The sequence below is a fragment of the Micropterus salmoides genome, unplaced genomic scaffold (genome assembly GCF_014851395.1).
Source record: "Micropterus salmoides isolate LMB-PRFRI ecotype aquatic unplaced genomic scaffold, ASM1485139v1 Ms_hic_scaffold_21, whole genome shotgun sequence".
Taxonomy (NCBI): Eukaryota; Metazoa; Chordata; class Actinopteri; order Centrarchiformes; family Centrarchidae; genus Micropterus; species Micropterus salmoides.
In genome coordinates, this window is record NW_024041262.1 from 4,348,802 (window position 1) to 4,375,376 (window position 26,575).

The 26,575-nt window shown below is 40.8% G+C and overlaps 3 protein-coding genes and 1 non-coding gene across 5 annotated transcripts in view; 3 read left to right on the top strand and 1 right to left on the bottom strand.

Moving 5' to 3' along the window:
- The first annotated feature begins 3,823 nt into the window (after positions 1–3,823).
- On the top strand, positions 3,824–11,049 carry LOC119915632 (zinc finger protein 699-like). Of its 2 annotated transcripts, XM_038735250.1 has the most exons (8): positions 3,839–4,102; positions 5,147–5,247; positions 6,127–6,329; positions 6,538–6,627; positions 6,776–6,880; positions 7,157–7,267; positions 7,423–7,546; positions 8,757–11,049. In XM_038735250.1, the coding sequence occupies exons 3-8, from the start codon at positions 6,234–6,236 to the stop codon at positions 10,721–10,723; spliced, it is 2,493 nt and encodes an 830-aa protein (XP_038591178.1). In that variant the 5' UTR covers positions 3,839–4,102; positions 5,147–5,247; positions 6,127–6,233; the 3' UTR covers positions 10,724–11,049. The 2 variants fall into 2 exon arrangements, with proteins under 2 accessions (XP_038591177.1, XP_038591178.1); XM_038735249.1 differs by lacking the exon at positions 5,147–5,247 and having other exon boundaries at positions 3,824–4,102.
- An 817-nt stretch (positions 11,050–11,866) lies between these two features.
- Positions 11,867–18,935, top strand: LOC119915633 (zinc finger protein 14 homolog). Its single transcript, XM_038735251.1, has 7 exons — positions 11,867–12,052; positions 13,704–13,906; positions 15,079–15,180; positions 16,117–16,212; positions 16,318–16,428; positions 16,634–16,757; positions 16,967–18,935. The coding sequence occupies exons 1-7, from the start codon at positions 12,025–12,027 to the stop codon at positions 18,754–18,756; spliced, it is 2,454 nt and encodes an 817-aa protein (XP_038591179.1). The 5' UTR covers positions 11,867–12,024; the 3' UTR covers positions 18,757–18,935.
- Positions 18,936–20,599: 1,664 nt separating this feature from the next.
- trnar-ccu lies at positions 20,600–20,672 on the bottom strand. The gene has a single exon. It is a non-coding gene; the product is annotated as a tRNA-Arg (tRNA).
- A 206-nt stretch (positions 20,673–20,878) lies between these two features.
- LOC119915635 (WD repeat domain phosphoinositide-interacting protein 3-like) overlaps positions 20,879–26,575 on the top strand; it is an 8,410-nt gene continuing 2,713 nt past the window's right edge. Inside the window, 7 exon segments of the mRNA XM_038735252.1 lie at positions 20,879–21,427; positions 22,530–22,604; positions 23,757–23,858; positions 24,074–24,161; positions 24,615–24,709; positions 25,000–25,190; positions 25,321–25,406. Coding sequence (XP_038591180.1) covers positions 21,361–21,427; positions 22,530–22,604; positions 23,757–23,858; positions 24,074–24,161; positions 24,615–24,709; positions 25,000–25,190; positions 25,321–25,406 — 704 coding nt within the window. The 5' untranslated portion in view covers positions 20,879–21,360.

Here is a 26,575-nt window from a genome sequence, read left to right on the forward strand (position 1 = left end):
TGGACACACAGTTTCACCCTCAGCAGTGCTTGTGGGCTTCTATGGGAGCTGTTATTGTTTTGTGACGTCATTGAGCTGCTACTCGTTAAGTCCGGGTACAGATTTTCTCTCCCGAGTTCACAAGTTGGAAATCCGACTTCAGGTGGCGTTCCAGGGTAGTTTTTCTAGTTGGAGATCGGAAATGTCTGACTTCCAAGTTGCCTGGAACGCAGCAAAAGTTTCTATGTAAGTGCATGTTTCATTCAAGATCGACCATAGTGCTGAAAAGACGGAGACCTTGGTTGACTGAGCCTGAGAGCAATCTGTAGGAGGATGACTAATGGTTAAAACGTTTAAACAAAATCTGACAAATGATGCTGGGACAAAGGAATGTTTGGCAGTTGGAGGTCGTAAAAGAGGAGAACTAAAAAGAATGGAGAAGTCGAAGAAAACAGCGGGTAGGCACAACTATGTTGAGAATGGGCCAGAGTGGGGAGATTCTGACATAGTCGATAGTGATGGAAGCATGGAGATAAGTCAAGATGGTGAAAGAATGAGGGACAAAAGAGAAAATACTTTTACTGGGACCAGTAAAAAGAGGATCAGAAGTAATGAAGAGTATAGGAAAGGAATAAAGCAGAAAGGTCAAGAAGGGCTGGAGTTTAAAATCATACAGGGATTTGGTGAGGAGAGGGGAATTTCGTCAATGAGAGGGGAATTTCGTCAATGAGTCCGGTGAAATTGACAACTGTCTTGAGAAACCAGGTCGGGACACTGTAGTAGCCAAGGTGTTGAGAGATGGCAATTTAATGATTGGTTGTAAAAACGAAGAACAGAGAGAGCGGGCTGGAAGGATTAAAGAAATTGGGTGGTTCAAAGTAATAAGTACAAGCCCAATTGAAAGAGGAAGTAAGAGGAGTAAGGGAGTGATTTGGGGGGTGCCAGTCGGAGTCACCATGGAGGAAATCAAATCAAATCTAAAAGGAGGAAGTGAGGAAGGACAGTGAACATGTGGTACTGTAGTTTGAGGAGGAAATACTCCCAAGGAACGTAAAACTAGGTTTTTTGAGTTATAGCGTAAGAGAGTATGTACCGAAACCAATAAGGTGTTACAACTGTCAAAGGTTTGGACATGCAGCAAGTACATGTAAAGGCAGAAGAAGGTGTGCTAGATGTGGAGAAGATCATGAGTATGGTCACTGTAATCATGAGCAACCAAAATGTCGGGGAAATCATAGTGTGGCTTATGGGGGATGTGAGGTGATGAAAAGGGAAATGGAAGTACAGCAGGTAAAAATTCAGAATAAGATCACATATGCAGAGGCAGTGAAGATGGTCAGTAAGAGGGGGGTTGGAGTGATGAAAGAAACAGAGGTAAAAGACAACCCATTACAGAACCAGACCAGGCAAATGAGGGAATATTAATGGTAGATTTAAAGAAGCTAGTCACTTTCATAGCAGAGGTGTTAAATGCTACAATGGAGGTTAAATCCAAAACAGAGAGAATACAGATAATCGTAAAGGCAGCAGCTCATCACCTAGATATCAACGGGTTGACAAGTGAGTGTAGGGGGGAAAGAGCAAGAATATGTTACTGTAGAGATATGGAGAAGTGAGGGAGAGTTTGTAATTATAAACTATTATAATCCTTGTAGAAAATTAGAGTTGGCGGCGGCTAACGCAAATGGTGGGGCTGGATGGTAGTAGGGTGGTGCACCCAGCACGTTATGGGGAGGAGTAAGAACAGATGCAAATGGTGAGGTAATAGAAGAACTGCTAGAAGAGAGGAACATGGTTTGCTTAAATGATGGGAGAGGGACTAGAGTAGATGTGCACACAGGGAACACGTCCGTATTAGATTTAACTTAACTAGTTTCGAGGAATTTAGCGGGAATGTGTGAGTGGGACGATCAGAAGAAACATCAGTAGGTAGTGATCATTTTCCAGTATGGTGTAGTGTTTTTTTACAAAAAAATAAGAAGCAAGGGGAATTGGTGGGGAAGTGGGTATTTAGCAGTGCAAAATGGGAAAGGTTTAAATATACATGTGAGATAGAAATGCATAAAATAGATCTAAATGAGGAAATAGAGGAGATTGATAAAAAAAGTTTAAAACAACAATACTACAAGCTGCCAAAGAATCAATTTCTAAAAGTAAAGGGAAAATGAAGAGAAAGGCAGTTCCCTGGTGGACAGATGAGTGTGGGAAAGTAGTGAAAGAAAGGAATAAAGCCTTCAGGTTACTAAGAAGAACCCATCATTTTCATAATTTAATTAAATATAAAGACACACAAGCAAAGGTTAGGAAAAAAAAGCTGGCAGGCTTTTTGTAATAAAATTGATAGAGCAACACCTGTCAGAGATGTGTGGAACATGATTAAGAACATGCGAGGAATCAGAAGGGAATGGCAGTATTCAGTACTGAAGATGGGGGAGGAAGCAGCAGAGTCCGATGAAGAGAAAGCAGAGATGATAGCAAAGGCGCTTACTCTTATCCATAGTTCCGATAACTTGACGGAGGAAGGGCAATGACAAGATCAGCGCATGGTGACTTACTTGAAAGTAGGGTTGATACTAACAGTACAATGGATGCTCCAATTACTATGGAAGAAGTGAGGAGGGCAATAGCAAGATCTGGACTAACATCTCCGGGGAAGGATGACATTTGCTATGTAATGTCAGAACATTTAAGTGTCTTAGCATCTACTACGTTGCTAGGTTTTTATAATAAAGTATGGGAATTAGGGAAATTGCCAGCTGGGTGGAAAGAAACAGTAATTATTCCTATCAGGAAACCAGGGAAGGATTCGTCAAGTCCAATGAACTATAGGCCAATAGCACTTACGTCACATGTAGGAAAAATAATGGAAAGAATCATTACAGAAAGATTTTACATGGACAGCAGAGGAATTTTATCACTGCAGTCATTTACATCTCACAGCAGGCAAGACATGGTTAATGAGATCTATGAAACGTTGTACAGAATTAAAAATATGAACATGCTGATAACATTTATGTGGACCCCAGCTCACAGAGGGATTAAGGGAAATGAAGGTGTGGATGCATTTGCAAAACAGGCTCTGAAACACGAGGAGATCTTGTGCGTACCACTCAGTAAATCTGAAGCCAAAGGAATAATCAAAAGAAACATCATTAATGAGTGGCAGAACAGCTGGGATACAGGAAATACAGGGCGACATCTCTATACACTACAGCAGGATGTGGGGTCAGGAAGGACAGCTAGAAGAATCAATAAAGAGGAGAATATCTTGACAAGGCTGAGGGTAGGGCACACTAGACTTAATAAAACATTGCACTTAATAAACAAGCACCCTTCAGGATTATGTGAACGCTGTCAAACAGAGGAATCAGTAGAACATGTAATTCCTCACTGTCAGAAATTCTCTCGAGAACGAGAAACATTAAGGAGGGAAATCAGAAAGCTTGGACAGGAAGAATTAAGTCTAAAAAGTGTATTTGACCTTGAGGTAAGGAAACTATTCCATTATTTGAAAGAAACTGGATTGATCAATAGAGTTTAGTGAACAGTGAAATAATTCATTCATTCATCTTTTTTGTTTGTTTGTTTGTTTTATTTATTTATTTATCTAGGGATAGAAACTCTGGTCCACACTCCAACATAGTAGGTGGCGGTAATGCACCATAACGCTGGTAGCCACGCGCCATAAAACAAAGAAGAAGAAGAAGATCGACCATTAACATTTGTTTGTCTCGCATGTCAAAGGTTCCGCACATTATGCACTCCTCCAGTATTAGGAAGCACATTAAAATGCTACTGCTGTAGTGATATTAAAACTTTATTAAAACACAATGTCTTGGATTAGATGGTGAAGTAGTTGTTCGGGGGTGGACTGTGCTACACTTTACATGACTTGAGCTGGGAACCATCGAACCCGGAACAAAAAAACCGTCGGAAGACTCGCCGATGGGATGCACAGCCCCAACTTTAATCTCAAATATTATATAATATATAACAGAGAGAAAGGCGCAGGATTTGTTCAATAAATCTGACATTTTCTGTTAGTCTCCCAGAACATATTGCCGTTGAGTGCAGTGGATGAACAGGATGGACGAGGATAACATTACTTTTTCAAAGGGGAATTGTGAGTAAATATTCACCAAGTACTGCCGTCGGAAACACTGAAGTTAGCTAGCTAACGTTAATCACCCCATGCATTCATGATTTCACTGCGTCGCCGAGCACATTTTAATGCGAAGAAAGTATTTTATGCCAGCCTTAAATCCTGCATTACTGTTGATCCATAATGAGAAACACACGCCCTTAAATTAACAGCGAGATTTGACTAATTTACATACAGCTAACATTGCCTGAATGTTTCCAGGGCAGGTCAGTAAATGCAAATAAAGATTCTGTGTGCAAAATATGACCAGGAATCAGAGATTGTGTTTGTTTGCTTTTTAGTTTAGCTCGTGGTTGTGAGGTTATAAGCAAAGACTGTGTAGGGTATAAGGTAACAGTAATGGAAATGTGTTAACATAATGAGCTTTTGAAATTTGTGTACGTTAGTTAAAGATATTAAAAATGCAGTTGTAGGCAATGTTGAAGCATTGAGAGATAGTTTGAACATATCACTGAAAGAAGTTTAAGTGGCAGTTAAACTAGAAGCACCGGACGGAGTGTAAGTAGGTATGTGAGCAAAATATTCAACATGGTTAAATGCTAAAACAAATTGCAGAGAGAAAGAGCTTCAACAATCCTTTAAAATGATACCAAGACCATGTTTATAGGTTCAATAATAACAGAACACTAGTCATTTGAAATTCGAAAGTCATCACTTTATTTAATCCTTTGTTTTCCATTGAATTGAAAGCAAAATATGTGACCCTACTGGCTGTGGCTATGACACACAATGCTGGCTGCTTCTGAGAACCTTGGTAAATGGAAGCAGATATTGCGGGCAATAAAACTCCCAAGGTCGTCGTTCAGAGTCATTGAAATTTCATTCACTTGTAGTTTAGCAATTAAGCTAAATGTCTATTAACGTTACAGTTTAAAGAATGTTTTACTCACTTTCAGCAAAAACGAGACAATTTTATAACCGACAAACTTTGGCGTGCTTACAGTGCCAGTATTTCAATGGGAAAGAAGGAGACTTTAAATTGAGGAGGTATCTATGGTTCTTCAGGTGGTTTCATCAATCAAAACCCGGACGGAAGCAGTTTTTCCCCGTAATACTGCAAGTCACCTGATGGCAGCCACGAATACTGGAAACAGTAACTTACCTAGGTAAAGGTTCATTGTGTTAGTTTTAGTGGCATCTAGTGGTGAGGGTTGCGAATTGCAACCAGCGGCTCACGGTGCATTCACGTGCTCCTCGGTTGGTCCCGTTTCCTGAGTTGTGAAGACGTTCTTCCGACTTCAGTGTGTAAGGTCTTTATACACCACTGAAAACATAGTTATGTATATTATGTATATTATATTGCATTTATGTCAATAGATCCTCCTAAATATCACACACTGAACCTTTTAAAGTTTCAGTTTCAGCGTTGAAATGAAATTAAAGTGATGAAACACGTGCGCGGAGTTAAACAAGCATTCAAAAAAACTACAACTCCCATGAAAATGTACAGGCATGGCGGTGCAGGGACTTCATCATAACTTGGCTTTGTCCATATCCATAACTCTCACCAACACTATTCTAAATTCATTTTTCAGATGGTGTTCTGTCTAAAAACGTTTTTAGCCTTTACCCATCTCCGTTCTGCTGGTATAACCGATAGAACACCTCGACTCGCCTCGTCTGTTGAGCCATGACATTTAGCCTACGAAGGGATAGGGCTTATGGGAAATGGGGTTTGTTAAGGGCTGGTAACAGAAATATTGATACAATGAACAATATTATATTAAAACATTTTAAACTACTGTCCTTCTCTAAACAGATGAAGCGAACACACTGCTGAGAAAGGCTCTGTTCCAAATGTAAATAGGATTTTGATTTTGAATGAAGTTTTCATACTTATGGAACAGAGAAGGTCAGATTTCACAGGGTATCTGGTGTCCTGTGGGCTGATAATGTGTTTATCGATGCTGCAGCTGATCCGGTTAAATGAAAAGAAATGAAGACAGCCCTTGTTGTCAAGGTAACTGACTTCTGTTCCCACTCAGGTGGCCCTCTTCCCCTCTCCACTCTGCAACTCCTGGTCCCACCAATCCGTCTGCTCTCAGCAGCAATCTGGCAGACCCTCGAGCAGAAAGCTGTGGCTGATTATGGGATGCTTGAGGAGTTTGTTTCCATGGTGACAGACATTGTGCCAGAGTTACTCACCGCTTGCCAGAGAGCCCAACTTATCCTGGGCCTCAGAGCACGGGTGAGGTGGATCAGCAGTCAATTATTAACCACTGATAACATCCATATATGAACTGCTGTGGATTTGGGGTTGATCTTAACACAGTGTCTTTTTTTTGATACGAACACTGGGGAATTTCTGGAACATTTTAAAATGAAACTAACTGTGCTAACTTACAAGTGTTCTATGCCACTGTGGTCATGAAACACTCTTTGCTTTGTGGTTTTAGCTGATTCTGGAGTTATGTCAGTTTGAAGCTACTGCTGAGGTTGTTCAGCCACACCTGGACAGAGTGCAAATGCTCATCAAGGCATGGGAGGTGAGTTTCAAGTTACTTTGAATAAATAGGGTGAGAAAAGCACTTAGTGAGAAATAAAGACGAAGGTCTCTTTAAATCTAAGCATACACTTGACAGCGATCGCCGTAATCTGCTCATGTCCTTATAATGCTCATGTCATGTTATGCAGGCCGGTGCTGCAAATATGGAACATGTGGAAGCGCCGCATTCAAAATTTGTGGATCTAGTTAAGAACTTGCTGAATAATCCTGACGAAAGGCACCACTTCTTTCAGGTCAGTGTTATTGTCCCACTTTTAATTGGTTTGGTTTATCAGTGCTGCAGATCCCGATTTAATATATAAGATGCAATGAACGAATGTATCGAAAGATTTTTGTTTTGGCCGTGTGTCTATGGTAGGAACCTACAAACACACTTCCTCCATTGTAGTTTTTGACAAAGATGAAAAGCTGTCAGGTCATGTAGATTCAGTACTTTAAATGAAATCCTGTATTTCTTTCTTAATGAGGTCTCTCATTGCAGTTTTCAACTAACTGTAATATTCTTTCAGAATGTTTTCCCTGAAGAGTTTGGTCCCACATATGATGAAGCACTTCAAACCTTGATGTGGATGTTTCTGTCCAGACTTGAAAAGTTTCTTCCTCTTCAATCTTTCCAACAGGTACATACATATAGGATAGGCATAAAATGTCACACGGACATTAGAATGTGAAACCAGGAATTTGATATCACTTTAAGCTAGCTTTGAATTTAGCTGTTTTTATAGAGGTCCATTTCTTTGACCTTTTCCCTCCCTTTCCTTTTAATTTCTTTCAGGTTGCCTCCATGTTTAGTGAGACGTCCTCAGTTCTGGCGGACTACATGGACTGCGTGTCTCGCCGTGAGGAGCTCAGAACCCTGTTGCAGTATCAAAAAGACCTCAGCCAACTGGATCACAATGGCAAGCCTTTATAGTTACTAATGTCTGTCAGTAATTTGTGGGTTTATTTGGCTTGCCATTCTAGTTTAGCCTTTTCCTTTACCATTTTACTTTCTGAGAGAACATCACCACTCGGCCTGTCTTAGAACTTTGCCTTGGTGCTGGAAAGTATGCTCTGTCCATAACATTAATAATAACATATAATAGCACAATGTGTTGAGATACCAGAGCACATTCGTGGAGTCGTCTTGATACTGGCATACCTAAGGATGAGATAATTACAGAGAACAACATATTGAAGTCAAAATGTTTTAAACTTACACACTTTAAGACACTTAACACTTTAAGTCAAATAAAATAAACCATAATAATCAAGTCAAACTGTAAAACTTATTGTGAGCGCATCAAAATGTGATCCCTGCATTGGGAACTGGACTAAACTGTAAGATGACTGCATTAGGGCTGCAACTAACAATTAATTTCACTATCAATTAATCGGCTAATTATTTTTTCAATTCACGTTCCAGGGTCCAAGATGTTTGAAGATGTCCAAAATTCCTTTTTTTTGGAATTTCAGCATTAATTCACTATGAAAATAAAAAAATCACGAGCTTTCAGTGACACCGTTGTCACAGCGTTGGGTGTAGTGTTTAGCATATGTCCACAATCTGTTGTGTTAAAGAATGCATTTTATTAAAGCCATGCTCAAAACAGTGTCTAATTAAAGCTGCATCAATATTTATTTCCATTAACAGTGGATCAGATGGCTGTTTAGTGTAAAAGGTGTGGCTCATGGTGACCAACGCAGACTATTATCACCTGACGAAGGTCACCTCAGCTCTACAGACTGTTTTAGTTGATTTCAGCTCATTGTTTTGGTTTCACGGCCCACCACTTTACTGTTTGAGTTCACTCTCGCCGCAGTGTTGTTTCCAGCAGCAGCAGGCAGCTGTTTTCAGTGGAAAAGCTCTTGCGCCGACGCCGACAGACACCATTAGCAGTTCGCTGGTGAACAGAGTGAAGAATTTAGCAGCGAAAGAGCCAGATATTTTCCTCAGAGCTAAAATGATATTGGACTAGCATTCATCAGACACAAACAATGTTTTAAATGATTTCTAGTGTTGCTGTGTCTTTGCCCCAACAACTTTATAGGGTGATAATATGTTAGTACTGTGGGTGTCGCAGTTTAGCCTGTTCCACTATTTTATTGCAATATTTTCTCTCTTTTCAGATGGTTCCTTGGATGGTGCCTGCATTATTTCGGCTCTCAAACTTCCCTCCATAGAAGGACCTGACACAGATAATACACAACCACGAGCCAACATCTTGGATAACGGGCTATCATGTGCATCCCATTTGGAGTCTTTAACATTGCCTCATACGACACAGATAAAAACGGACACACATGAGCTAAAGGTTGATGAAACTGACTGGAGTCCTTGGGAAAATGGTACAGCTGAGCTTTCGGGAGATATGACAAGACACAAAGAAAATGTAGGCCGCCCTCAAAGTCAAGTGGAGGATGCGTCCCGCCTTATAAAACAATGTTGTGTTCAGCTAAAAAGACTGGACATGCCGCTGTCTTTGCGGTCTCGACCTGTGAGACAAAACAGAGGCCTGAGGATGAAAGAGATTCTGTTGGAAGAGAAAAGGGGTCTCCGTGAAGAGACCCTCCCTGCCTACAAATCAGCTTCTAGGACAAGAAAAGACTCCGATAGGGCTCTTTCAGATGACTCAGACGACGACTGTTCAAGCAGCTTCAGCAAAGACTCATATATGGCTCCTGTCAATGACTGCAGTGAAGACGACTCATGGTCTTACTACTCAAATGAGGACTCTTGCCGTAACACAAGTCCAAGTGTCGCTGATTCATGGTCTGATTACTCAGATGACGAGCGTTCCTTTGTGGCTCCTGTTAGTAGTTATACTCGAGATGATTCATTGTCTAGCTGCTCAGATGAGGACCCTTCCTTCGTGGGTCCTCAAATGTTTTCAGACAGAAAGCAGGGCACCTCCGACATCAAAGCAAGCACTTCGAAGAAGACTCGTAAAGTCCAATGCTTTTTCTGCAAGGAGCATTTGAGTACAAGCCTGAGAACGCACATGAAAACCCACTTTCCCACTAGTGAATACGCCTGCCCTCGGTGTGACACCAGGTTTAAATTCATCTCATCTTTTAGGCTGCATATGAGTAGAACCTGCTTTGAGTACAGCACGCAGCAGGTAGATCCGGAGAAGCCGGAGGAAGCCAAGAGTCTTTACAAATGTGACCAATGCGACGAGGCGTTCAGGTACAAAGTTTCACTGAGAATGCACAAGTTGACCCACAACGAACTCTACTGCGGTGTGTGTCGGAAGGTTTTGCGGGACGCAGCAACGTTGGCAAGGCACAAGGCTTCACACACGCTGTTTCAGTGTAACCGCTGTGAGCAGTCCTTCCCTCTTTTTAAGCCGTTGCTTAGTCATTACAAAAATGTCCATAAAATCAGCAGGCCGTTTAAATGCAACCATTGTCCCAGAACTCTGTCCAGGCTGCGCATTTTTATCGCACATGAGTGGAAACATACGGGCCGTATGCCTTTTCAGTGCGCTCATTGCGGCTTGAGGTTCAACACTGACTCAGATCTCCTCTCCCATGAGAGAGTCCACACGGGAGAGAAACCCTACCTGTGTGCGGAGTGCGGCAGGACTTTCGCCCAAAAGTCCAACCTCATGCGGCACTTTAATTTTCTCCACAGCGAGTCTCGGAATGAGAAGAAGCACTCTTGCTCCGAGTGTGGGAAATCTTTTAAAGAGAAAGGAGCTCTGAGAAAACACCAGAGGAAAAACCACTTAAGAGAATTGTTCCGTCATCCGTGCTCATACTGTGGAAAGATGATGTCGGCGTCAGCACTCGCGAGACATAATTTAATTCATTCGGGAGAGAGACCTTTCAAATGCACCGTGCCCGAATGTGACAGGTACTTCAGGTCAACTTCTGAAGTGAAGCGGCATGTCCTTATACACCATACTACAGAGAGACCTTATAAATGTAATGTCTGTGGGAAGGGCTTTGTAAAGATGTGTTATCTCAACGTCCATGCTAAAATACACTCGGGAGAGAAGCCATTTGTTTGCCATATTTGTGGCAAGGCTTTCCCCAAGATATACAGCATGCATAGGCACAAAAAACTTGTACATACTTTTGTAACACATTAACACTGCATGCGAGGAGTGCTCAGTTAAACAGCGGCATGCCACAATGTCACAAGTAGAGAACCACTTTTTAAACCCACAGAAGTTGTGTAACAGGTTTGTGTACACAACATAAGGGTTCAGAAGTAATGATTGCTCGGGGGGAATGACATGCAACACAGATTTCTAGCTTAACTTGAACCAGCGACAATGCAGTCATGTGTCTGTAGCAGTAACCATTCGACTAGGTGCTCCAGGATATTGACTGTAATTTGTAATTGTTGACAGTGATCACTGGAAAATATGCTTTTAATATCAAAATAAAAAACAAAAATGCTAGCTAAAGCAAACTGTGGTCTGTGTTTTATTTTTTGTAATTCATTTTTAACAGTTTGATTTGCTTTCATAGACAAAAGTATTTTCATCTAATTATCTGTGGTTTAAAAAAAAAAAGCTAAATGCATCCACAATGCTGATTGCGAAGAAAATAAAATGTGAAAAAATCCAGGTGGGGATGTATTTCAACATTTTCTGCTCTCAAAAATATTGCCAAACTTTATGTCATATGAAGATAAATTGTAACAGTAGATTACATTATTTGGGAATTTGTATCAGCCTAATTAGGTTTTGCATAAAACATTTGAAGGCCATAACCCCAAAAAGTGGGGGGATTGCATTAATAAAATTTGTTAATAGAGACTTTATCTGCTTACTTTCCATCTGTTGTTTCATAGTTTGAAAATTTGTTTAAGCACCATCCACATGCTGACAGTTTAAGATGGACTTATTTTAGTCTTTTGGCATATATATTATTTTTTCCTTGACACAAAATGTGCGTCTTCCTTTTTTAAATTAATGTTTTGTTGTTTATGTGTTTAAAATACAATACAGTAAAAGATAAATGTTTAATGGTTTTTAGTCAGTGACACCATACATGATTTCTTTTTATAAAGTAGAGCAGAACCGAAGCTTGGGTGATCAGGATTAGGGGTAAATGTGACCACCAGACTTAAGAAGTTTGGGTGTAAAACTAAAAATAACATTATTTTATTTAAATATAGCATTTAAATACTGTGCATGATGTGACCGGGGTAGAGAGACAACGAGGAAAACCAAAAACGAAGATGCGGAACTTATGAAACCCCGCTGCCTCTCGTCGGATTGTTATTCCGGACGGAACGCAAGGTAACCGTTGACGCACAAAGATCGACTGTGTGAGACTTCGGTCTGTGTGGACACAACCAGCGTAAACATTTTGTTTGACTTCGGTCGACTGACTGAAATAGTTTCCCCTAACTGTAATGTAACTGCAGTGAACTCACAGGATGGACGGAGATATTTCCGAGTTAGCTGGTGAGTAGAAACAGCTTCGGACAGATTTGTTTGGCTAGGCCGCAACGCAGCCCGCGCGCGGGAATGGCTAACTTTGTCAGGAAATATAATAGTAAATAATAGTTTCTTGAGATAACTTACTATGATACGCATTTAAATCGAATCGAGACGGCCACTGGTGTCTATTCCTTCACCATGCAGTGGAAACAAGTTGCTGGGTTAACGGCATTATCTAACTCTTATACATTACGTCCCAGGGTACGTGTTAATGCTAGACAACGTTAGGTTGTGCTACCTTAGCTAACGCTAGCTAAACTAGCTGTGGGAAAATAAATTTTACCGGCTGCTGATTTCGAGTTAACAGCGACGACCTGTTAACAATGGTCTGAACAACTAACGTTATATTTGAACGGTGGGTGTTAAATATGCCTACGAATGCTATGTGCCTGTTTTTATGATGCAAGTTAATGTAATTCGCATGTAACTTAATAGCATGAAATGACACATCCTCCTCAGCCGGTGTTTGGTATGTTAAGAGTTTCTGCATAACGTTACCTGAAACTACCGCTTCGTCATCGGTAAATAGATTTATGATTGGCGCACCCTAAATCGATAATCAACCAAGATGCTAGACATTAATTATATAGATGTGGGCGATAATAGGGGTGTATTTGTTGCATTTAATATTATCGGCATAAAAGCTGGGGAAACTGATTCTTTATGTGAACATAACAAATAAGACGCCTATTTCAAATGCAGTTACCGCTGGTGTTATTTCATCTGCGTCACCATGATGCTCACAGAATTAGAAAATGACATTTGAATAAATGCAGTAAAGCTTCAGTTAAAAGCGCAGGCTTTTATTTGCTTAAATCCCTGAACTCAGCTTTTCTATGTTTGTTGCAGGCCTTTAATTCCTTTTGCACAAAATTCTTGATCTGGAAAGATGGAAAATAGATTACTTTCAAATATTTCAACCAGTATGATTATTACTTGTGTACTTTCTTTTTTTTTATTCCTATTTGTTTTTTTACATCACTCCTGTTTAAAATAAACTAGCATCTTGCAATGTGTAGCACGTCCATATTCAAAAGTTTTAACTTTTATATTTGTATGCACGATGCAGCTTATGGTGAGTTCCATTTACATCAGGGGTTGATGTTGGGGGTGACATATCACCTGAGTTGACAGCATACCAGTACAACAATAGATTTAAGTTGGGGAAACAAGATGTGATGTCTCTGGCCATTGTTAGCAAAATGTCTACAGATATAAATTGGACAGGACAGCTGCACAAATGAGACCGAAGTGCGATAAACAGCAGCTTTCACTACTGTTGATTCTGGGAGCAGACATCTTGAATTTTGAGGTTTGGGCGTTCCAGTTGAAATTTCCGACTTGGACTCTGATATTTCGACTTTCCGTGTCAAGTGCACCAGACATAACTTGCTTCAGGCTACAGGCTTCAAATTGAGACCTGCGTTTATTTGTCAAAACATGTAGCCTCACCAGGTCAGTATAAATGTTAAGTGTCTAATTGGGACTAGGTTTGCTCTTTTTAATTGAAGCTTCACAGCAAGTAGCTAGCGATGCTGTCTGATGTATAATAGTGTATTCTTAATCTACAAAACATGTTACTGTCAATTTTTACAAAATCTGTTTCCGCCTGCAGGTCCCTCTCTTCCCCTCTCCACTCTGCGCCTCTTGATCCCACCAATTCGGCTCGTCTCTGCAGCCATTTGGCAGACGGTGGAGCAGAAAATCGTGTCCGATTATGGGCTGCTCGAGGAGTTTGTTTTCATGGTTACGGACATTGTTCCTCAACTTCTCTCCACGAGGCAGCGGGCGGAACTCATTTTGGGTCTCAGAGCACGGGTGAGGAACATTTGAAGTACTTGTACTTGAACTGTATAATCAACCAAATATGAGCACCATAAGGCTGACAGATTAGAACATTTTAAATAACAATTCTAATTTCTAAGTCTCAAAAGTCAGGTGACTTACTGCAGGTGAAGATTGCTATTCTGTGTGATTGATTACTTTAAGTGGATGGACCACACTTAATTTTGAAATATTATTGAACTGTCTGCCACACATTCTCCTTCTCGTCCATACTCTTCATTTGTTACAAAAAAACAGAAATATGTTTTTCTCTAATGACATATTCTGCTTCAACCCGTGTTTGCTGGCGTTTAGCTTCAAACCCATTTTCACTGCGGTCAGAAAAACAGTTAGCTGTCCCACAAACAAATTACCTGGGCAGTCTAGCAGCAATCTGACAGCACACTAAATTACCTTTTGTATAACCACAGTAACAAAAAACCTATTTTGGCTCTAGTAGTTTGTGACATTGTTACCCAGGTTACTGCACCGTCCTGTTCAGATTGTGGGAATGTACTACTGCCTACATGTATTTATGTTGACAAAAGTGTTAAGGAGACTGGACATAACAAAGAAACAAACAATAATATTTTAATCCCAGTAATTACTTTTTTTCAGATTGAACTTTGCTTTTAGGGTGTTGTCATAAAATATGATGACAGACATTTAAAGCTTCAGTCGAAAACCTTAATAGAAGCGGTGGGGATAAAAGACATTGGTAACAGCCCTGCCTGTGTCCTACAAGACGTCGTCACAGATCTGCTGTTTTGCTTTAATGTGAGGAAAGGCGATGCACCGGAGCTGTAAATAACTGCAGCAATCAGATGTTACGTGTAAAACGCTTCCAGTCGTCGTGCCATTTCATTAATCTAAACCGTGTGCCTTACCTTTGGTACTTTGTAGATGGTTATTTTTGTCCTCAGCGTCATTCAGAATCAGAAGGAGCTTTATTGCCAAGTAGTGTTTTACACATACAAGGAATTTGCTTTGGCGTTAAGGTGCTACATGCAGACAGACATACAGCTGACATAAATAAATGTAGAAATATATAAATATGTAATAAACAAATGCAAGTTATATAAGAATAACAGAATAGAGAAAAATAATACAACTGACAATATAAAAAAATAAAAATGTTCATTATTGCTGCTTTTCTCTGATTGTAGCTGATCCTGGAGTTGTGTCGCTCTGAGGACACAGCTGACCTCCACATTATTCAGCCGCATCTTGACCGAATGCAGAACCTCAGATCTCTGTGGAACGTGGAGGTGAGTCTAAACCTGTAGTCCACAATGAAATATCTGCAGTGGCTTTTTAAGGTGCGCCTTTTCACTTTTGGATGTGTGTTTTAGTTTTTTTCCATATTTCAGTACATTAGAGCTGCAGCGATTAGTCGACGTCGACTACAACAATTTCTCGCTGTAAAATTTCATTATCGACACATCGTTACATAGATGCAGTTTAAGGGAGAGAGAGCAATCTTCATATTAGGAACATTTCTAGCTGTTTATTTTTAACTGAAATGCACTACAGGAAGTGCTGGGGGCAACGCTGAACGCCACATACTTATTTTAGTTTTGTTTGTTTGTTTTTTTTAATAGGCCAATTTAAAATCATCCTCTCGCTTGTCTCTCTCTCTCTCTCCCTCATAAACGCCGCAGCACAAATCTGTCCAACACAACGATGGCGATGTCAGACTCAGCTTTAAAAAAGTTATTAGTAATGATTTAAAGTACATCAAGGAACATCTGGCTCGTGATGTAGCCTACAGAACATTCTCCAAGGAGTTATTGCCTAAAACCTATAAGCACTTTTGAAAGGGGCTGTTGCTTTATTGTTCTAAATAGACATTACTTTGTTAGTGTACAGTTGTGGTTTTAGTACTTGCTTAATTTGCTTTTATTTTATGTAGTTCCAAACCAAAAATCTTAAACTGTTAAAGTTTGTATAAATCAGTGAATTATAGGAGGAGCCTACGCTGTCTTGTCTTCTTCCCTGGTTTCCCCCTGGCGTTGATACTAGTGTTCTGAATAGTAAACCTCGTTCACTTAACGGTAACATTCCGAAAATAGTCATTATTTGCAGCCCTAATGCATTTTACGTCACATTATTATTCTAAAAGTATTTAAAATCTTCCAGGGCACAGATGTCGACATTATAATGCTCTGAAGTAACATGCCATTTTAAACCATCTTTTGTTGCAGACTGAAAATGCAGAACAAGAAGTATCTGACTCACATTTCATGGGCCTTGTCCAAAACCTGCTGAGAGATCCTGAAGAGAGAAGAAACTTTTTCCAGGTTAGTCTAGGTTGTATACGCGTTTAATTTCGCTGGGAACTCTTGTTTTATGATGTGATTTTGTTTGTCCTGCATTTGACAATTATGAATTTCCTTGTGCTCCAGGATGTTTTCCCAGGAGACTTTGGTCCCACGTATGACAAAGCAATCCAGACACTGATGTGGCTGTTTCTGTCCAGACTTGAAAAACTTCTTCCCACCCAAACTCTCCAACAGGTAGACTTTAAAATGAATTCACAGTGTATTTCTACTTTTGTACTGACTTTTTGCTGCACTGAACGTCAGTCTCTGTTTAATTAGGGTGCTTTTGTCTATCTATCTATCTATATGATGATTGTCTGCAGTGTAAAACTCTTAAAATGTTTACTTCATATGTACATAAAAAGTTACCTCACATTAGTTTTCATTTTGTCTTCATCAGATTGCGTCTCTGCTCAGCGATGCCTCGTCCGTTCTGAATGAATGCATGGAGGCGTTCGCTCAACCTCAGGAGCTCAAAACACTGATGGACACTCAGAAAGACCTCAGCCAGTTAGATGACATGGGTGAGCTTCTCAGAATTTGTATGACTTTTTCACAGAATATCCTACATATTCAACACACTGTTGCACGGTTTTCACTCTGATTTTTCAGTAGTTGCATTTTCATAAAAAAAACATTCAGAACCGCTCTGAACACGTTACATAGTGCCTTTTTAATCTGAATCTGTTTCACTTTTCAGTTTAACAGTCCATGTGATCTCCTTTCTTTTCAGATTCCTACATTGTTGACAGTGGTATCTTGTCGGCCCTGTGCCTCCCTCCTGTGGAAAGAGTCGTCATCGTTAATGAACAAACAGAAACGGATGCAGAGAGCGGACTCGTGTACACAGTCTGCACAGAGATGGAGGTGGAATCTGAGAACAAAGAGGTTTACGTGGAGGGCAGCGGGAATTCGGAAGAGTGCGTTCAAACCCAGTGGTTTGGTCTTAGCAGCGAGGTGAAAGCAGAGACGGACCCTGAGGTGGTCGCGGATCCCATTGAAGGCGCTGAGGCCAGCGAGAGTGAGATGGCAGACGAACACCATGACGACCAATCCGGAACACTGATGATCGGGGAGGACGGCCAGGTGACGGTGCTTGACGGCGTGGAGAAGAAGCCAAACAGACGCGGGAGGAAAAAGAAACGTCCCGCGGATGAAGACTACGAAGTGCAAGGCAGAGCGAGGGGCAACAAAGAAGATCCAGAATATGACGTCTTGTGGGAAAGGCCAGTGAGAAAGAACCGCGGACTCAAGATGAAACGCTACCTGTCGCAGTGGAGAAAATCAGGAAAGACACAGGGCAGTAATAGCACTAACAGTAGCCCGAAAAAGATGACCAGATCCCAAGGTTCCACCAAAAGCAATGACCTGGACGAAAGAACGTGCAAAGTGTGCGGCAAGGTGGTGAGTCGTGCCAAGTTCTTAGAGCGTCACATGAATCGACATTCAGAGGAGCTGCCCTATTCTTGTCCTGCCTGTAAACGGTTTTATAAGAGCTTGCGGTACTTGCAGCAACACAAATGTCCAAGTCTTCCAAAAGCAAAGGCTGGCAGGAAAGCAAAGGAACCGGAGAATGCAGCAGACGAGGGCGAACAATCCTCCAGTGGGCTTCCCTGTGAGGCGACCAGTGAAGAGCAGCCGTCAGACGGCACCGCCCAGGACCCTGATTACTCACCCTCTGCAGAGAGATCCTGCAAAGAATCGGAACAGAAAAGCCCCGAGGGAAGCAAAAGTGTGATCGAAGGGCCGTTCTACTGTCCTCACTGCAGCGTCGAGTTTAAGTGCAAACAAACTTTTAGGTTCCATTTAAGAAACATTTGCTACAACGAGCAACAGGTGGATCCTGAGAAGCCTGAGGATGTTAAGCATTGTTTCAGGTGCGATGAATGCGACAAGGCCTTCAAGTACAAATCAACATTGGACTCCCATAAACAAACTCACAACCCGCTCTACTGCGAGGTGTGCATGAAACTGGTGCGCGACTCGGAGGCATTGGCAATGCACAAAGAGTCCCACACTCCATTTCAGTGTAACCAGTGTGAGGAGAATTTCCCTGTGTTCAAGGCCCTTCACAAGCACTACCTCGACGTCCACAACCCCACTGAGCCTTTCACCTGCACCCACTGTCAGACGACGTTTGCCAGTTTGAAGCGTTTCATCAGACACGAGTGGAAACACACCGGCTACCAACCATTTCAGTGCCCTCACTGCAGCAAAAGGTTCAGATCGTACTCTGACCTCGTGGAGCACCAGAAAAAACACACTAAGGCGTATCCCTTCCTCTGCTGGGAATGCGGCAAGAAATTCAGGCACGGCGTTACCCTGACGCGCCACGTGGAGCGCGTGCATCACTCCGGCGAACCCGTAACCGAGAAACCCACGCCGACCTTCACCTGCGCTCAGTGCGGGAAAACCTTCACTTCCAGAAGATGCCTTCTGAAACATGACAATTTCACCACAAAGGGCTGCGTTTCCCCTGCGAGCACTGCGGCAAGGGATTCTTCGGCAAGGACGCTTTGGTGAGGCATACGCTGATTCACACCGGGGAAAGGCCTTTCAAGTGCGACGACTGCGACAAGTCTTTCAGATCCGCTGCAGAATTAAAGATCCACAGGAGATACCATACTGGAGAAAGACCATTTAAGTGCAACGTCTGTGAAAAAGGTTTTGTCCAGTCCTGCTTTCTAACCTTACACATGCGAACCCATACAGGCGAGAGACCATATGTTTGTGCCGTGTGTAACAAGGGCTTTTCGAGCTTGCATGGCCTAAAAAGACATAGGAGACTTGTTCACGCGTAGTTAATGTTACCATGATACTAATTCCAAAAGGGATGCTCTGTTTAACATTCCCCTAGCGAAAGAGGTCAGCATCAGCCGTAGATCCGAAACCGATGAACTGTTGAGCAGCTGACCTTGCTCAAGGACACTTCAGAAGCCTGGGTGCTGACTGAGATGGGGAATTAAAACCAGGTTTTCCAGTTGAAGGACATTTCCTTAAAATGGCAGCCACATTGTCATCCATGTGCCTGTCACAGCTTGGATTTTTAGGAACTGTTTGTTGGATAATGCATTATAAAAATGTAACTTTGTATTTTTTACAGAAAGGTTTGCGGTAGCTCTAAAAAAGATGTGTATGTGTAAATGAATATAAACCTTCGTTCCTTAGGGAATTGATTTCTTTTTCTTGAATAAATTTAACATTTGATTTCAAGTGTGAGTTGATTTACTCAAAGCATTTGGGTTTCTCATTTTGGGTTGATGTAATTCTGGACTGGATTTAATGCAGGGGGGGAGCATTCAGAAGTTGTTCCTACATAAGGTGGGAACCAATAAATAGATACTGTTTTACAGGAATTACAATTATTTGGCTTTTGGTCTGAAGGTGCAGCTATTTAGTGTCAATGACCAAATTAAAACTGGTAACTAAATTATCTGCAAACCTACTCAACCAATAGATGGCGCTTAATTGGTTTGGGCCATAAGTGAAAAGCATACGTGTAATGAATTACATTAATAATGGCTGCATTACATTAGGTTTGATAATTGAGGGGTGCTGGTGCAGGCATTTGCTTTCTATGATACTATGATGCATTCATTACTGTTATTAGGTAGAGTCTCCTCAGGAAGAACAGTATGCGGTGTCCCTTCCTAAAGAGCGCATCAGTGTTGTATTTAATTTTTTTTTTAGTGTTGATCTCTACACTTCTCTACCTGGATGATAACCTGTTTCTCCGGTAGTCCACCTTCAGCTCTTGTTACACCATCTAAGGAAGCTCTCTATCCTCTGGTCAGCTATTTTGCTATGTCAGCTATATCATCCAGCTATTTTGAGGATTTATAAAGAACAGTTCCAAGTTTGTTTAGTGTCATACAAATGAAGGAAATGGTTTTTGAAAATACAGACAGTACAGCACCCCACATGGGCCCTCACACTTCATTACAGAACTTCACTGTATATTAGTCATTCAATTGAGAGAATGACAAATAAATGAGCAGCCTAATTGACTGTATAATACTTGAAATGTTGCTATTTCCCAATTGAATGTATACATGATCCTCATAAACATTATTTTGTGACTGATTTTTATTTGCACAGCAAATTAATGAAATTAGTTACCGTATACTACTGACCATACAGTACATATTTGCCCTATATTGTATTCATATTTCTACTACTGTTTATTCTGTACATATCTGACCTATATATACGGGCTCAGTTACTTTTATTTTACTACTCTAAATATGTACTTTACAGCATTTTGCACTTGTAGTTAATGCAAAGGTGCATTTCGTTGTCAGTAAAGGTTAATCTCTCCAATCACTCAGCAGCGTTGTCTCACTAAAAACGAAATAAAAAAATTGCCCACCCCAGATGGGACTCGAACCCACAATCCCTGGCTTAGGAGGCCAGTGCCTTATCCATTAGGCCACTGGGGCTACATACCAATGTACACTCTGTTTACTCTATAAGAGTACACTACGTTATCCGTGTTCGATATCCACCCCTCACATGTCCCACATCGACTGTATGTCTGCGACGCTGGCATGCCACATCATAAAATACATTCGGCTCTATCAGATTTTTTTCACTTGAATGTTTTTGTTTTTTAAACGCGGGCGAATTCAAACTCCCACTTAATCCAGCAAAACCTTAAATTAACGTTACACAGATAAAACACCAGATCATCTTTGTTTGTGCATATATTTAGCATGAGGAAAAAACATAATTCACTGTCCAGATCATCACCAACGGCTAACGTTAACGTTACCGTAGTCGTAGCCTGCGGTTAAAACCCTTCTTTGATGAGTGCTCGTCTCACGGGCGTTGATATAACGTTACGTTTACTTTTAACGTAACTTGATGAAGATAAGTTACTCGTGTAATAATTTCAGTGTTAAATATTTGTTCAAATACGTTACCGAAGTTCACTGAATGCTCCGTTTGATCTTGGCTGGTGTGACAGCTCTCTCCAGCAGGAACCAGCTTCAGTTGTTTTCCTTCTTTCTGCCTAACGCTAGCGGACTCAGGAGGAATGGTAGCCGGTTAGCTCTTCAGACAGCAGCAGTAGCTAGCAGAAGATTAACTTATTAACGTTATTTGACATTCGGTTGTTTTGTTAAAATAATGAATTTACTACCGTCGAATCCTCACGGGAATGGGCTCCTTTATGCTGGATTTAACCAGGATCACGGTAAGAAGCGGCGCTGTCATATATTGTTTTTCTCCGAAATGGAAATTGGCAGCGTCGTGAATGCTAAGCTAACATTGCTAAACCGATGTCTTCCCAGAGGATAAATTAACCATAACGTTATCTAACATTAGTAGCTTTACATTGCTGTGCTTGAAATTGTTTAGCGATAATACTGCTGCGCCTTTCAGAAACGTTCATTTAAAGCCGCGAACGTTAAAATAATGTTAGCTAGCTACGCCTTTTAGCCAGCTAACGTAGTTTTGTGTTTTTGTTTTAAGCCAACATATTAGTCAATTAACCAGCTTATGTTGGATCGGCATAACAATATTTGTAAAGTTAGACATAAACATGTCGTTTAAGTTTATGTACTCAAGTAAGAATAGCGTATAGAAAGCTACTGGTGTAAGCGAACTGAACTTATAAGCTAACGTTACTGTTAGCATCCCGACCGACAACGGGGAAAACATTAGCGTTAGCTAGTGAACAGCTTGCTATGCTAAGTTTGATAGTTATTACAGCGTCACTGTGCTAATGTTATGCTAGTTACTTCCAAAATGAGCCTAGTCTTTTATTGGTTTGCCAGTTTTAATAAGTGAAGACATTTCTTCTTTATTATCATGTAGCTACATAGTACAACTCAGCACTGTTCACATTTTATTCGCTCCCCGCCCACACATATTTACACAGGCCTGAAAGTTAAAGTAGTCGTCTTAATTGGTCTAACTTAACATTGATTTATTGAAATTGTTGAGACCAACTAACGTTAGCTCTGTCAGAACTGATGGTATTGTAATCTCATAAAGTTGAGGTGTCCAAAGACCTCATATGACCCCTTAAAGAACTTGCTATGGCTTGATATCATTGTCATCATTCGTCAACATACAGTAGGCCACTTTTATTTGAATTCTGCCATATCACCATACTATGACAGTTGGTCCAGTTTAAATTAGCTGCCCAGGGTCCTTTATGTTGTGGGTTGTCATTACTGTAAAGGTTGAGGGTGTTACAACCATTCCATTTAAATTATATTTGTGAAAATCCTGTGATAATGGGATCTTTAGTTATTTTCTAATAGCTTTTTCATCTTTCTATGTCTCTTCAGGATGCTTTGCCTGTGGAATGGAGAATGGATTTCGTGTTTACAACACAGATCCGCTTAAGGAGAAGGAGAAACAAGGTAAGAAGCTTTGTAGAAATGATCGTCTATAACTGGTAGGAAAGAATCGGTCATGTTGGACATATTTTGTTTATAGGGTGTATACCTGTAACCTGGCAGTCTGCCAAGTTGCAACATATTGATACTTTAAGGCAGTGTACTTGTTAAAAAAGTAAACTTTTGAGAAAAGAAAATGTGTGGTTAATCGGCTGGATTTGTCAGTCACATTTGCAATCCATAGTAAGGCACAGCACATACAAAATAGAAATAATTTAGGTGGTGCATAGTTTCTGTCAGTACATGAGAATCCCTTTATTGGGCTTGGCTAGTGGTAGAAAATAGAATAACAATTTGTAACAGTACACAAAATTCACAGTATTTACCTCTGTTTTGGGGTCACGGTTCGGTATGTTTGTAGTACAGCAAAACAACAAATTAAAGGTTGCCATTTATTTTTAAAAAATGTAAACATCCAAACAGCTTATTGGCTATAATCCTTACTGTAACAGTTCAGGCATTCAAATGTTGGCATATTGTCAATAATAAAAATAAATAACCAAAATAAATGGCACATATGTCAATGCACAGACTCTGACCGTTGTTTTATTGTATGATTCGAATAATTTACTTGTGCGTATGTACGTGTGAACAGAAAATGTATTATGGGAACTGTCCTTGTTCAAAGCTTTTTGGCTTATGACTGCAGAAAAAAAAAAGTAAACGAGCCAATTCTGCTGCACACAGCAACAAAGCATTGTGACAGAATTGTAAGTTCTTAAATATGGAGGGATATAAGAGGAAGTTTCCCCTAAAGAGGCCCGAAAATGTGACTCGGCACATGACCTGCTCCAGAGTTACCTCTCTTAACTCATCGGATTAAACTGCGGTAGGCCAGGAGCAGCCCAAGTACTCATTCATAGGACCAAGTGGGGTCTTTTGTCCTTTCTTTCTGTGCTAATCCATGAGCAGTTCTTTGATGACAGGTTTTACTGCACTTCTCTCCATGCAATATGGAGGGATGAGTAAGCATTAGTGATTAGAAGCACTGTGCAAATGTTGTTTGGAGCAGAGTTGACAGATAGTTCTGGTGATAAGGGCTGCATTCCTTTCTTAGAGTAATTAACAGTTACTGTTATTATTGATGTGTTCACTACCAACAATGTTGACTTTCAGAGTTCATGGAGGGCGGGGTTGGCCACGTGGAGATGCTGTTCAGGTGTAACTATTTAGCACTAGTGGGAGGAGGAAAGAAACCCAAGTACCCAACCAACAAAGGTATTTTTTGTCTAATTATGTTAGCAATGTTGATATACTGTATTGCTGCTTCTTTTTTTAGCATCAGCAGTGTTGTCAGTACTGGACTTATGCCAGACGACAAACGATGGCTTGTAGTTCCTTTTTCCCATCATACTCTCATACTTTTGTAGGCTGTTATAACAATGAAACAGATATTAAGCTAAGTACTTTAAGTTTTTCTTTTTGTACTCTAGTGATGATCTGGGATGACCTGAAGAAGAAGACCGTTATTGAGATTGAGTTCTCAACAGAAGTCAAAGCAGTGAAGCTTCGGCGTGACAGGTAAAAAAGAAAAGGTCCCCCCACTAAGCTCAAATGGAGTTAAAACTACTTTGTAAAGCTGTCAAGTGTCCAGGGAGTGTCTTGAATTTATTTAATCATTTGTGACAGTTGCAAAATAAGTGTTGTGCAATGCATTAGTGAGCAGATGGGCGGTTCCTCTTCAGGCACAACCATAGTGTTTAGATTTCATACATCACTCCTTCAAAATGTTTCTCAAATTAATCACACAGCAGTACTGTGGCAATGTGACAGGGACTGTGACAGTGCAGCCATACTAATATGCTGCTGGTTATCTTAATATCTCGGCTTGATTCTCCCATTCATTGTCAGTCGAGTGGCCTCTGGTTTTCTAACTGAAAGTGTCAGATTAGTGTGTGAATGCTATTTGAGTAGATTTATTTGGGACATTTAGTTCAAGTTTTTGTCTCTGTGCTGGTTCACCTTTGTTCTCAGGATTGTGGTGGTCCTGGACTCAATGATCAAAGTCTTCACCTTTACCCACAACCCCCATCAGCTGCATGTGTTTGAAACCTGTTACAACCCCAAAGGTTAGTACTACACTGTTTAAACTCCTAAAGGACTTTTAATCAGCCGGTTCTACACATACCAATCCTCTTGAACCACACACTCTTTGGCGTGTTCAGCGAACTTGTACTCCGTAGTGAAGCATCATTTGAACCCACACTTTCTTTGAAGTTGTAGTCAAATCTAGTCCCAAAATTTCCAAAGCTTTGCAGTTAATGCAAGACGTAACACGGTTTAAACAAAGCACTGGAACAGTGAAATCCAAATAGTTCGTGTCCATATCATAACCAACCTTTTCCCTTGTTCTCCTCAGGTCTGTGTGTGCTGTGTCCCAATAGCAACAACTCTCTGTTGGCATTCCCTGGAACACACTCAGGCCATGTGCAGATAGTGGACCTGGCCAACACAGAGAAGCCCCCAGTTGATATCCCCGCCCATGAAGGGGCGCTGTGCTGCATCGCTCTAAATCTGCAGGGCACAAGAATTGCTACTGCATCAGAGAAAGTAAGCTGCGCTAGGGCTGTCGTAAACTGACAGAAATGTTGGATGTTGGAACACTTCCCCTATTCAGTTGTTGTGTAATTTGTTTCTGTTATTGCTGACTTACTGACGAATCTATGTTGTGTTTCCACAGGGGACTCTTATTAGAATTTTTGACACATCTGCAGGTCAGCTCATACAGGAGCTAAGACGAGGCTCTCAGACAGCTAACATTTACTGGTGAGCATTGAGCAGTAATGCTCTTCACATCTTTAGCTAATAGCAATGCAAGTGTTCTGTCAGTTTGCTCATGTTCGTGACAGTAGATGAGAACCATAGCAAGGCAAAGATGTCACTGATGTTGATTTAGAAGATTGCTGAAAACATCGGCAGAATTGTCAAAAAGCAATCGGCTTCTTCTCCTGAAAGCCTTTGTGTCATTTACCCCGCTTACACCTGCTCTTCAAAGTCTTTCTTCAGCCAGAATGTTTGTTCTTTACACAAGCATACACAGTAAACATGTATTGCCACATGAGACAAGGAAAGTTAGACCACAGTCTAAAAACTGCCCCACAGAGGTGGTGGCTAGGTGAGCTCATCGCAACGCTTCACGCGGCTGTTCTTTTTTCAGCATCCTCCAATAAAAAAAATTCTCCCTCAGAAAAACAGTCATGTTGTATTCCAATACAATGTTGGCCCAACTACAGATGTTACTTACTAGTCTGTTTTTTACTTTTCACTGTAGTTTAACTATTTCATATCTCTATCTATCTATCTATCTATCTAGAGAGAGAGAGAGAGAGAGAGAGAGAGAGAGAGAATATCAATAAGTGATATATATTTCACTCATTCCCTGCTTGTAAATCCCTGCTCCCGTGGCAGCTCTTCTTCTTCTTCTCCTGCCCCGCTCCAGCAGTCGTTCCCAACTGGTCTAGCTTTTCCATTATACTTTACGTCACGGTCCACAACCTGGTTAAATTCACACCCATTTATTTTATTTCCATTCATCAGTTCGGCCTGTCAGTGGATTAAAACCAAGGGCAGTTCTAACAACTGAGCTACCCTTCAATTTAATTCACAAAATAAAAATAAATGCAGACAGACTGGGTCTAAAACTCCAATGAAATAAGAAGCACTACAACAACAGGCTGCAATTAGAGCTGAAAAACTGTAATAAAACAACAACAAAAGACAGGGCAGTACATAAGCTACCTGCTTACAAGCTAGGTTCAACATTGTTTAACATTATTTTTTTGTGTGTTCAGTGTAGTAGCAGTAATAGTATGTTTTAATAAAAAAATAAATAAAAAGAAAGTTGAATGCATTGTGTGTCATAGTTGTGATTGGCCATGTTGTGGCAAAAGCTAGCTCCCCTGTCTCTGCTATGAGCAGCAAAGACTCTGGAAGGA

Bases quoted from the DNA above. Each gene is read 5' to 3' on its own strand.
- LOC119915632 (XM_038735249.1), top strand. From the start codon at position 4,057: ATGAACAGGATGGACGAGGATAACATTACTTTTTCAAAGGGGAATT. The intron at 6,628-6,775 runs GTGAGTTTCAAG...CATGTTATGCAG, and splicing joins TGCTCATCAAGGCATGGGAG to GCCGGTGCTGCAAATATGGA. The intron at 6,881-7,156 runs GTCAGTGTTATT...ATATTCTTTCAG, and splicing joins AAAGGCACCACTTCTTTCAG to AATGTTTTCCCTGAAGAGTT.
- LOC119915633 (XM_038735251.1), top strand. From the start codon at position 12,025: ATGGACGGAGATATTTCCGAGTTAGCTG. The intron at 12,053-13,703 runs GTGAGTAGAAAC...TTCCGCCTGCAG, and splicing joins AGATATTTCCGAGTTAGCTG to GTCCCTCTCTTCCCCTCTCC. The intron at 13,907-15,078 runs GTGAGGAACATT...CTCTGATTGTAG, and splicing joins TTTTGGGTCTCAGAGCACGG to CTGATCCTGGAGTTGTGTCG.